Source organism: Lottia gigantea (genome assembly GCF_000327385.1).
Source record: "Lottia gigantea unplaced genomic scaffold LOTGIsca_60, whole genome shotgun sequence".
Lineage (NCBI taxonomy): Eukaryota > Metazoa > Mollusca > Gastropoda > Lottiidae > Lottia > Lottia gigantea.
In genome coordinates this window covers 164,180-176,445 of record NW_008710050.1, presented here as the reverse complement: position 1 = coordinate 176,445, position 12,266 = coordinate 164,180, and the positions used below count along the sequence as shown (strand labels likewise).

At 34.7% G+C, this 12,266-nt stretch overlaps 3 protein-coding genes across 3 annotated transcripts in view; 1 reads left to right on the top strand and 2 right to left on the bottom strand.

Annotated features, from left to right (window-relative positions):
• LOTGIDRAFT_166645 (hypothetical protein) overlaps nt 1-4,762 on the top strand; it is a gene marked incomplete at both ends in the record, with an annotated part of 8,019 nt that extends 3,257 nt beyond the window's left edge. The window contains 2 exons of the mRNA XM_009064070.1: nt 3,612-3,710; nt 4,615-4,762. Coding sequence (XP_009062318.1) covers nt 3,612-3,710; nt 4,615-4,762 — 247 coding nt within the window. The remainder of the gene's footprint in view (nt 1-3,611; nt 3,711-4,614) is intronic.
• Nucleotides 4,763-5,703: 941 nt separating this feature from the next.
• Nucleotides 5,704-6,726, bottom strand: LOTGIDRAFT_166644 (hypothetical protein; the record flags this gene model as incomplete). Its single annotated transcript, XM_009064069.1, has 1 exon — nt 5,704-6,726. One exon carries the CDS (start codon nt 6,724-6,726, stop codon nt 5,704-5,706), a length of 1,023 nt encoding a protein of 340 aa, XP_009062317.1.
• Nucleotides 6,727-8,144: 1,418 nt separating this feature from the next.
• LOTGIDRAFT_166643 (hypothetical protein) overlaps nt 8,145-12,266 on the bottom strand; it is a gene marked incomplete at both ends in the record, with an annotated part of 36,068 nt that continues 31,946 nt past the window's right edge. Inside the window, 3 exons of the mRNA XM_009064068.1 lie at nt 8,145-8,362; nt 8,891-9,163; nt 10,029-10,391. Coding sequence (XP_009062316.1) covers nt 8,145-8,362; nt 8,891-9,163; nt 10,029-10,391 — 854 coding nt within the window. The remainder of the gene's footprint in view (nt 8,363-8,890; nt 9,164-10,028; nt 10,392-12,266) is intronic.

Here is a 12,266-nt window from a genome sequence, read left to right as displayed (position 1 = left end):
GACCCGGCGGGTCACATGATAAACCAGCGTTTATTTCCCCATAACGATAACAAGATCCACATTCAGTCCTTATATTTACATTGGTTTATCTTTTCTGATAAATTACGCTAAAGGTACAGAAAGACGTAAAGCTCCATTCATTTCATTATGTTGTCTTTATACTTGACAGTTTGGAATTTGTTTGGTCCTGACTGAAATGAGTATCGTATAAAATAGAATTGTGAACGCAACAGTGTTGATTTGTTGTGATCTTGTTGCGTGCTTAGCGTCTCTGTTGCTTATCAAATTATCGCAGGTATTCACAGAGAACAGTGGCGATTCCAGGAAATATCAGGTGAGGGGGCCGAGCAGGTGCCCACATCGGGCCGGGTGTCTTTATAAACCTTTACTTCTATTGTGATGATGAGTTCAATTTAGATTATAAATTTTGATTCACATTGAAATTCGGTAGCTAAATGTTTTAGTTTTAGACTTCAGATTGATTTTACCAATGATTTAAGGTTATAGAAACTGAGAATAGTTGATGTAGATTTTTTGATTAGGCAGAAAATTCTCGCAAAATTATACAACATTATTTGATTCGCAAATCTTCATGCTGAATATTAATTTCGGCGAATCATGGAAAATTATTGGGAATGAAAAGGGGTCATTTTGACTCGCAAACTGCGATACGATCACCGCTAAATTGAACCGTGTTGTGGTGATTTGGATTTTAATGGATACCACAAAGCAAATATGGGAAAATATGATTCTTGGTTAATTGATCATATTTACCTCTATCATGATGTGGGGTTGGCATTATTTTACAATCTCTGATTTCGTAGGAACTCTTTGTCAAACATGTCTCAATTTTTTTATACCTTTTTTTTCCACGAAACATGTCTCATTTTATACCATTATGCTCAAAAGTACAAAGGCTTTGAATTCTGACTTAAGTTTATCATTTACTCAACGTTCAGGAAGATTATGACCTGTATTATATAACATCCTGGTCTTTTACCTAGGTTACATTATATTATAAACCCATGATAAAGTCGAGTATTAGAGGTAATTGAATTATGTCCCTTGAATAGTAAGAGGTACAAGGAATCACTTCACTAATTCAAATTGAATCAGAATCTTTCTACATGTATAATGTTAAAACACAAAATCAACCTTCTATATTTTTCCAGAAATCTCATCACATAAAGACCTTGCCAATACTTCCAGCGATTATTAGGGGGTTTTCTAGACATTTTATGTGCAATAGGGACATATTTGACTTCTATTTGGGACATTCCAATTCTTCGTCCTATGCCTGTGGTTCCTTCAATTCCAGAATGTGTTAACCGGAAATGGCGTAGCTCTTGCAAGAGAGTTCGTAACCATTATACGGACTCACTAAACTAATTGATTTGCCATCTCTTCCCATGTTATTACACTTAATTCAACCATCTATAACTTTTTCCAGAAATCTCGTTGAAAGCTTCCCAATATGTCGAATGAAAGCCTGACCAATTCTCAATGTCTCCTAAAAAATTCATTATATGATGACCATGAAAATTTTGAGCTACTAAAATTGAAAGTAGACTACTACCGGTTATACTCATCCGCTAGAGTTTGGCAGTTCACAAAACGACTATTTTTAGAATTAGCCTTCCGCCTTTAGGTCTCTCATCATCTCACCAAATCTTAAAGATAATGCAATAGCAGACATCAAATTCCAAATCTAGACCAAATTTTACCCAAAAATAGGCATGCAAAAACCCCAAAAGGGAGAGAGAAAGAAGATTTCTAAAAATAGCCTGGACTACATTCATTTGCATGAAATGTTTTTGTGGAGTGAGTCCATACCACCAGGCCACAATAACATAATAATGTATATTATCTCCCTTTACAAGATGGCGGCATTTCTAACTAAAGAAATAATGACTCATTCACATTTTGCTTAACCTTGCCTTATAAAACTCTTTACTACGTCCTTTATTGCTCGGTTTTAACAAAATGGAAGAGTTGTATGATATTTGTTAAATTCAGAGAGATAAATATCATAGTTTATGATAAAATGGTCGGTTTTAAATACAGCGAGGCGATCATTTTGTAAATCAAGTTAGTCCAGTGGATAACAAATATCATTACTTTATTGTGGTCTGGTGTCCCAAATACACATAAACCTCTTTACAATTCCTTTAAATAAAGTCAAAAAATGTGATATACAGGCTCATTCCAGTAATTCAAATAGGACCTTCTAAAACTTTCTTCCCGACCCTGAACCTACGTCATATGAAGACCATTTGCTATCTGGTCCAAATTAAGTAAGATGATTGTAAATAACAATTTAGACAAGTTATCAAGTTAGGGTGTTCACTTTATAAATTATTAAAATTACATCCATATTATAATAACACTTCTATATGTCTTACAAAGAATAGACCTATATTATACTGGTCATATTAAAACTTCTAATAGAGTACATCTATATTTCGTACTTCATAATCTGTAATCTAGGGTAGTATTTTTTCTGTGTTTTATAACTTTTTAAGTTGTTATATAAAAATCAATGGTTTATGATGTTTCTGTCAAGGATATAATAGTTGCAGGAATTCTAGATTGGAACCTGCAGAGACTTTTGACGCCATTCTTCCTCTTTCTCTTCATATTCCACAGTTTTATAGTCGGTTTTATTACATCTTTATAGGCTACTAATTGTCTTTTTATTGAAACACTTCAATCGACGAGATTTATTGCCAAATCAGCAAAAAATTTACTACAATATGGAAGTTTTTTGTCTCAATTATGTACTTTTTTGCAGGATTTTTCTGCCATTCTCAATTTTTTTTTGGCCTCGTGTAAAAGAATCTCTTGTGATATTAAGAGTTTGTACTATAATAGAAAAAACAGATGAATTATGATCGTTAATACTACTTAATATAACTGAAAAATTATTAGGCCTGGCAGGAATTGATGGTCAACATAAACGAGTATATCGTGTACTCAGAATGAAGTTAGACTTATATTGAAATGTAATATAGTTTATCAGTTTAATGGTGGACCTGTTTACATGAAACCCGCGACAACGTGCACTTTGTTTATGTTATTTATATTGCTGTTATTTTAATGTTTATTCCGAATGTATCATAATGCCCACCAGTAAACTTTTAACAAACGTTCTGAACTCTCCTCGAAGAGTAGACACGATAATAAGTTCTACTTGTCCAGTAAAAGACACAGACTGAATTATATAGGTCAGTTGTCTGAAGATCACATAGCGTCAAACTCTTGAGTAATAACACCATGTTTTTTTTAGTTTCCGTTTTGATATTTCTGTTCCATATTTATATATTTTATACTCCTATCCTCCTACAATCTTTTCAATTTATTGCAACCCCTCCCCCCCCCCCTCCCCCTGAATATATCATTGTATTGTTAATCCTCTTGTAGTAATTTCTATACACCATAAGTGACATGGTCTTCTCTGATTCTTTATTATTTGGGTTCAGAATTGGGTCCATAATACTAAAGTGTTACATATGTATAATGTCCTGCCCCACCCCCCCCCCCCCCCCCTTTCAAAAAAAGAAAAAGAAAAAGAAAGGGAGACATAGTTATTTATATAATTTTTATATCCCTAGGGGTGGACAACAACAAGAAGAACAGTTAAGAAGAGGATATCTGATTCAAATACTTAAAAGTTTTTTAAATCGGCGACAGGAGGACGCGACAGAGAAACGGTAAGAAACCTCCATTTCATAATAAACCATAAAGCCATCATGCTTTAATTACATTAAAATAAATCATTTTTTTTTTCAAAAAAGTATGGCGACTGGCAGTATTTAATTTGGCATTGACAGTCAGACTTTTGTTTGATAATTAATTTTAGTCTTATAAGAGCATGATAGCTTTAAATCGCTCAGGAATGGAAAAAGAGTTGAAAATGAACTCGAAGATGTTTCCTATCTTAGTACGTGTAACAGAACATCTTAATCTTGGCTTTAATTTATTCCAATTCTCAGTCTGTAGATCCCGTAATTCTAGAATGTGTCACATAAAAAATAACCTCAAATTTCATTTACCTTGAATAGTGTTGTCAATGGGTCGCCAGTCTCCCAAGACTAAACTGTCTAGACTGAATTCAAAATGCGGCAACTCTGTAGAGGCGTCATATTGCAATTCTATCATTTACGGTTCTCTCAAGAAAATTTTCGAAACATTAAAAAATAGAGTGGGGTATAATTGGGGCTGGAAATAATTTTGTTCCAATGTCTTTAAAGATGAGTTTCCTTATTTTTTAGTGTCAAATTAAGCAAACTATACATGTCCATGTATGTTCAGTCTGGAAAAACAAAAAAAAAAACTCTTTGACCTTTCTTGATCGGTCACTCATGGGAATTCTGCTGGTCATTCTCTTCTAATTATGAATTAATTATGGTATTTTTCCGAGTCATTAGAACTCCTCTACTTTCGATTCATATAAGTATTAGCATTTTCATTTTCATAAATGAAAATAAGGGAACCCATCTTTAAATCATGTAAATCCTAGCCTAAAAAATGTCAGGTATTTTGCAGTAGAAGAAATTCGTGCTCCGTCTAGCAGACCGTCTATTGGTTTACTATATTGGTCAACTTTTATTTCAGTAAACGTTCGTGTAACCTAAACCTTGGTTTCCACTGTCAAACAGACGAATATTCTTCTATCGCTGATATGTATGATTTCCTTCAGAGTGCTCTCAGTCCCGGCAAGAGGAAACGAAACGTGAAAATTGTCTCTATTGAAGGATCATAAGGTTGGTGATCATTTTGTTAATCTCCGAATATCTCAAAACAAAGCATTAAAGAGAGAGATTGGCCATTTTCGGGAGTTGATTTTAGTCTTGAATATATGTAAAAAGTATTCAGAAGTACTACATGTGTACGGAAATTACACAATTCCTTTACAAATATCTCAAAATAGCAATTTTACTCACTATTTCTATGTATCAAAGAGTATCTGAAACTGACGAGTCGTCATTTTAACATTCAAACGCAGATAATTCTGGACACACGTGGATTTGAAGGCTTAAATTTCGACTGTGAGCTGTGAACAATATAGTATTAGTGATTAGCTAAGCTAAACAATTCCAGTCCATGAATGGCCCACATGTTCCAGTAACAATAACTACGATTTGATGCTTTGTTTTCAATAGCTAAGATATTTAGCTATTTAGTTTTAGGGCTAGGGGTGGAACAAATACTTCATTAAGAAAATAGAATAACAGTCAGAGAATTAAGTATTAATGATAAACCCCAATCAACCAACCACAGCAACGAAGGTATTGTGAAAACCTGTGGTCAATAAACGTTTCCCAATTTTATACTTCCGGTTGGTGTAGTTTGGTCGTTGGGATTTAATATATACCTTTAGACTAAACAACTCCAAGTGGGCAAGCTATTATAAGCTATATCTTCACAATGTCCAGCTATTACGAACTTCATCTTCACAATGTAATAGCTTGACATTGTGAAGATGAAGTTTGTAATAGCTTGGCATTTGAAGATGAAGTTAGTAATAGCTTGGTATTTGAAGATGAAGTTAGTAATAGCTTGACATTGTGAAGATGAAGTTAGTAATAGCTTGACATTGTGAAGATGAAGTTTGTAATAGCTTGACATTGTGAAGATGAAGTTTGTAATAGCTTGACATTGTGAAGATGAAGTTTGTAATAGCTCGACATTGTGAAGATGAAGTTAGTAATAGCTTGACATTGTGAAGATGAAGTTTGTAATAGCTTGACATTGTGAAGATGAAGTTAGTAATAGCTTGACATTGTGAAGATGAAGTTTGTAATAGCTCGACATTGTGAAGATGAAGTTAGTAATAGCTTGACATTGTGAAGATGAAGTTTGTAATAGCTTGACATTGTGAAGATGAAGTAAGTAATAGCTCGACATTGTGAAGATGAAGTTTGTAATAGCTCGACATTGTGAAGGTGAAGTTTGTAATAGCATGACATTGTGAAGGTGAAGTTTGTAATAGCATGACATTGTGAAGATGAAGTTGGTAATAGCTTGACATTGTGAAGATGAAGTTTGTAATAGCTCGACATTGTAAAGATGTAGTTGGTAATAGCTTGACATTGTGAAGATGAAGTTTGTAATAGCTTGACATTGTGAAGATATAGTTTGTAATAGCTTGACATTGTGAAGATGAAGTTTGTAATAGCTTGACATTGTGAAGATGAAGTTTGTAATAGCTTGACATTGTGAAGATGAAGTGTGTAATAGCTTGACATTGTGAAGATATAGTTTGTAATGACTTAACATTGTGAAGATGAAGTTTGTAATAACTTGACATTGTGAAGATGAAGTTGGTAATAGCTTGACATTGTGAAGATGAAGTTTGTAATAGCTTGACATTGTGAAGATGAAGTTTGTAATAGCTTGACATTGTGAAGATATAGCTTGTAATGACCTAACATTATGAAGATGAAGTTTGTAATAGCTTGACACTGTGAAGATGAAGTCTGTAATAGCTCGACATTGTGAAGAAGTAGTTGGTAATAGTTTGACATTGTGAGGATGAAGTTTGTAATAGCTTGACATTGTGAAGATGAAGTTTGTAATAGTTTGACATTGTGAGGATGAAGTTTGTAATAGCTTGACATTGTGAAGAAGTAGTTTGTAATAGTTTGACATTGTGAAGATGTAGTGTGTAATAGCTTGACATTGTGAAGATGTAGTTGGTAATACCTTGGTATTTGAAGATGACATTCTGTGGGTCTGGATTATCAAGACAGTTGTAGTAATCAAAGTTTTTGACTTCAACATCTGGCCCACAGTTATTATTACTTACAGAAACCTTATGATAAAACTGAATAGATATGAAACTATTTGTTTGATATATATTTATTGTTATTGAAAGACAAAAGGTATGGACAAAATATCAAATATACAAAAACCATACTGCTCCCCATATTAGTGCTAGTATAAATCAAAGTGTCTGCCCAGTAAATAGAACAGGAGCCTTAATCTTGAAAACGTATAGGGACAAGAGCGTCATTTAGGGGGTTGATTTGAGTCTTGATGTAAATAATTTTCAAATGTATTAGAAAATTGTATAATTCCTTAAAAATATCTCAAACTAAGAATTTCTTTTCCTATTTCTATACATGACTTTTCTATGTATGACAGTGTCTCAAGAAATGACGACACGTCTTTTTAACTTTCAAACGAGGATAATTCTGGACACACATGTATTTGAAGGCTTAAATTTCAATGGTGAACTGTGAACATTATTACTGATCGGCGTAGCTAAAATTCCCGTTTCTGAGACTAAAATATGACGCAATTGTCCCTTCAACTTCAGATGATTTTAATGTTCAAGTGATTTTAATGTTCAAGTGATTTTAATGTTCAAGCGATTTGATTGGTCAATCACAAATCGATGTTAAATTTAGTTTTATTATCCATCGGATTACAGTATTTTTTCAAGTCTTAATATCATCTTTGTAAAGTTTTTGAGAAGAAGGCCCCAGTTCCAAAATACTTCAAAATTTAAATCCGACTTCCAGTTGGAATTGGTTCACAGATCTGCAATCTGCAAAACAACAAACACCAAGTTCCTGGAAACCTGATCCTTTTAGAATGGATTAATCGACTCACAATCAATGTCGGAAAAATTACGTTATGTCAAGATTCCAACATTCTTGTCGACTACGCTACATCCCGTCCTTAAAGTGGAATACTTCTGTTAATAGACAGACACCACAAACTCCCGTCTAATTGCGAATGAATAAAAAAACAAACACCAAAGCAATGAGACGACGATCTCCGCATGTTAGTAATATTACAAAACAAAAAAATCCAGCAATAATTCACCATAATATTCACAATAGCCAGATTTTGAATAATAATCTTTTTTTACAATAGTTGTGCCTAGACCCCCGACCCCACACCCTGTCCAAAAATAAAACGTTTTGTGGTCTGTGTAGTATTTGGTAGCCGTTAAAGATTGGTAATCTAATTTTCATTTAAAAGGAAAGAATATTGCAGAAATTCGACATTTTGCTTTACCGTAACTCAAAGTCTTTTTAAGACAAATGCAAAGCGTAGTAAAACGTAACTGGTGTAAAGTCTTAACTACAAAAATATGAAATTGCACATAAAAATGAGAAAGTTGTCAATGGCAATTACACGTGATAATATAATGAAACGATAAGAAACGACACTGTCCATTGGTTGAAACTTGAGAGATGAACTCCAGATACTGCCGAAGTTTGATTCCGTTGGATCTCTTCAATCAACTGACAAGTCGAACAACAGTGAGTTTTGGTGAAGTCGCCACACGCAGTGTATTCAGATACTTTGATATTTTTACAGACCGGTGTTCTATCACCAAACATGCAGTCTGAAAGAAATCAAACAGTTTTTTTAATTTAAGTTTTACGTCAATGTCATGCAGTGTGTGATGAGGCAAATTATACTACGACAACGACAATAACAAAGAGTGTTTCCTCCCATTTTTCAACTACGATTGGAGACGGGACAATGCCATGCAGTGTGTGATGAGGCAAATTATACTACGACAACGACAATAACAAAGAGTGTTTCCTCCCATTTTTCAACTACGATTGGAGACGGGACAATGCCATGCAGTGTGTGATGAGGCACATTTTTATGTCCAACTTTACAACTACGATTGAAGACGGACAATGTCATAAGTGTTTAACGAGGCAAATTTTCCCAGGATAGCACCAATACCCGAGAGAGTAAACATTCAAAGGTTGTATAGACTCCTCGAATGAGAAATACCACCAGGATCTATCAGCTAAAAGCCGTTTAAACAACCAAATTCTATTGTCAATTCTTTTGTTGCCTTTTCTCTGAAAGGTAACTCTTCCTTTCTATATTGAAATATAGTAAAATGTGAACCAACCTATCGTTTTCAAGTCGCTGTGAGAGTAACATGTCTTGCAGCAGGTCTTGTTGACATCACTCTCATAACAGCTGCGTTTACCGTGTTTATCTACGTGTTGAGGACAACTCAATGTTCCTATACCACTGCCGTCTATACAGTCAGCAGGTGCTTGCGGTTTAACAAGGTCGTTACAGCTCTTACAACATTTGTTTATTGTGTCTTCGTTACATTTTGATAAACCATTGAAATTGCTGGCTGAACATAGTTCGTCTTTATCACCATATGGACAACCTGGGAATAAAATAAGAGACGGAAAAGTTGAATAATGTTATTGAAAGGAGAAAATTCTCGTTATTCATTTCTCGTGTTACACATAATTAAGCACATTAAGCAGTGTGTTGTTTAGAATTTAGGCTCTCGTTTTCTCGGTTCTAGTCGTTAATACTTGTTTTTTGTTTTATTATATAAGGATTTCATTTAATAATCAGTGTATAATAACGAAACGTTGCGTAAAACTTGTACTATAACAATGTAATGGAAGGATAACAATCGTAAAATAAGAATAATAAGTTTCCTATCACCAAAGCGATTACCAGTTGAGTATGTTTGCAAATCAATCAGTCAATAAGTTTTTGATACAACTCTCATGCACCTGAATTGTAAGTCGAGTTCGGTAATCAACTGGTAATCATTTTGGTGTGAGGGCATATTTAAAAATGACAAAAAAATCTAAAAAAAAAATCGTTTTGATCAGGTCAAATTTTGCAAAAAATGAAATGAATGGAGTTTTACATCACTTTTCTGCACCATGTGGGCTATTGAAGACTGGAACTCCATGCAGGGTACAATGAAGGCAATTTTGCCAGGGCAACGGCATTATCCTTCTCTTTTTCAATTTCCAACTGTCGAGGGATCTTTAACATGTACAGCCTGTAGCACATGGGGCCTTGGTTTATTTTCCCATCCGAAAGACAAGACGCTTTTTCCATGTCAGCCCCTCTTACCTGCATCACTGACAGGGGGAAACCGGGTTGAAAAGTCCGACGATATCATCTTAACCTATGCCGGGATTGAATCCTGGACCTTTAGATTAGCGAGCAAGCGTCTAAATCACTGAGCCACCGCGGCTCCAAAATTGTATTTGAATGTGAAGTACCTGGTATACTGGTGTCAATTAAAGTCCTGCAGGTTTCACAACAAGCCGACTTGACAGAATCATCGTAACATCTCCGTTTTCCATTTTGCTCAAGGTATTTTTGACAGGATAAGCCCCCTAATCCACTGCCATCCTTACAACTAGTAGTGGGATCTTGGGCTGTTGAGGTTGCACTGGCTTCTGAAGACGAAGTAGGATCTTGGGCTGCCGAAGTCGTAGGTGCATCCGTTGTGGTAGGTGTCGCAGCTTCGGTGGTATGTGAACACGTTTCACAGCATTTATCATCATATGGAATCTCACCTCGTACACTAACCCCGCATAAATCCACATCACAATCTGGTGACTGGTCGCCGTACAGGCAGCCTGAAATATAAAGGAGCGTGCGTTCAATTTTTATAGTGGTATTGATAAACCAAACCACCTGCAGTCTACGTCCAAACTTCTGCGAGCACAATCTATACTTAACTTTCTTACCTTTCTACCAAAAATGACGCTATAACCTTTTTAACCAGTTCGTTGCGTTCTAGTTATAGCATGTTAAAAGCAAATATAATAAGATAAAGTCGCAACTTTGTGGGATGATGATTTAGAATGCTGAAATTATTTATGAAAGCCAAAAGTGATGAAATTAAAGCTATTATTATTATTATTATTATTATTATGTCAATACAGGCAAAGTATATAACACAAAGTGAGCAGTATTTTTGAAGAAATCATGAGACCGGAACAGGAGAGAAAAGGATTATGACCACTTTTCAAAGAAACAAACAAACAAACAAACAAACAAAAGTTGTTTGTGAAATTACTTACCACTTATACTGGTTTATCACTCGTTTTGGGAAATTAAGAAAAGAACTTAAAGGAAGTAGGATTTACCGGAAGGAAGGAGGTCTGCATGCAATTAGATACAAACAGAAAGGAAAACCACAAGGGTTCCATGCAACCTTACTAGTAATTGAACCATGATGGTATATATAGATATTTGATAAAGGGTGGAAAGTATCACATTTGACATCAGAGGTTTTTGGGGTAAGGTGATTTAGGGTTGCCCGAGAGATGAAAAGGGGGTAATATAATGAAAGTAGAATTTGATTAAGAACTAAAATTAAAATACAGTAATATAACTAACTAACTAATACTATATTAGTAAATTCTACACCTAAATTAAAATTAAATTGATTTAGATTGAGAACCCCGATATAAGACCATAACCCATCTTCTTTTGCTAAAACATATCAACCTATTACGAACTGCGTCTTATACCTTGACTGCAACACCTTTCAATTATCACGGCAGTTTGTACACTTTTCGGGAAGCGAAAATATCGAAACATCCCGAAACAAAGAAAAATACAGGTAGAATTCGTGGACAAATCAGGTTATGTTTATACATATTTTCTATCGATGACTCTTATTGGTTGTCTGTATTCGCTGGCGTAAAATCCAATCAAATCTCTGTATTCCGTGATACAATAATGGTGACTATTACAATCAAGGTGTGAGACTAAGTTCGTTGACATTGTCGAAGATGTGTGTAAAACATCGTTTCATGTCCTCTTTCGGAAGCCATTGGAGCCATTGAAGTTGTAAATAAGTACTGTTTCGTAGGCAGAAATCTGATTAAAATGCAGATCTCGATTTATATTCGTTTCGTGATATCACTTACTATCCATGATCTAAAGAAATTATTATACAACTGATGTTCTGCGTCATTTTACATTACCAATGACCCTTAAATTTTAAAATGTGTGGAATTCTTGGATACCTTTTGTAAAACATAGATCTAACTACTTAAAAGAAACAATGACGAAACGAAAACATCCGTATCTACAATTTAATTAGATTAAACAACCACCACTATAAAGATTTCCCACAATTAACAGGTGCGCGAAAAAATAGCTATATTAATATAAATAGAAGCAATATTAATAGATCCGTTCTAATCTGATGAACGTTCAAGATGAAACTACTGTAATACAAGAGTAATCCCTATATTTAAAACCAATATAGAAACAATGCTACAATGACTAGCGGAATTTATAGTGCCATCCCCACTAGGTGATCCGGTATCCCCGAAAGATCTCGTGGTTTTGCTCCAAGTGGTTACACCGGATGTGACCTGCCTATTGGCACAGATTTCACAACACACGTCGGAATATCTCTTGCCATTCTTTAAAGATGAGCCACATAATTCAACAGAACATTGTTGGCTTTGATCACCGTATTGACAACCTATAGA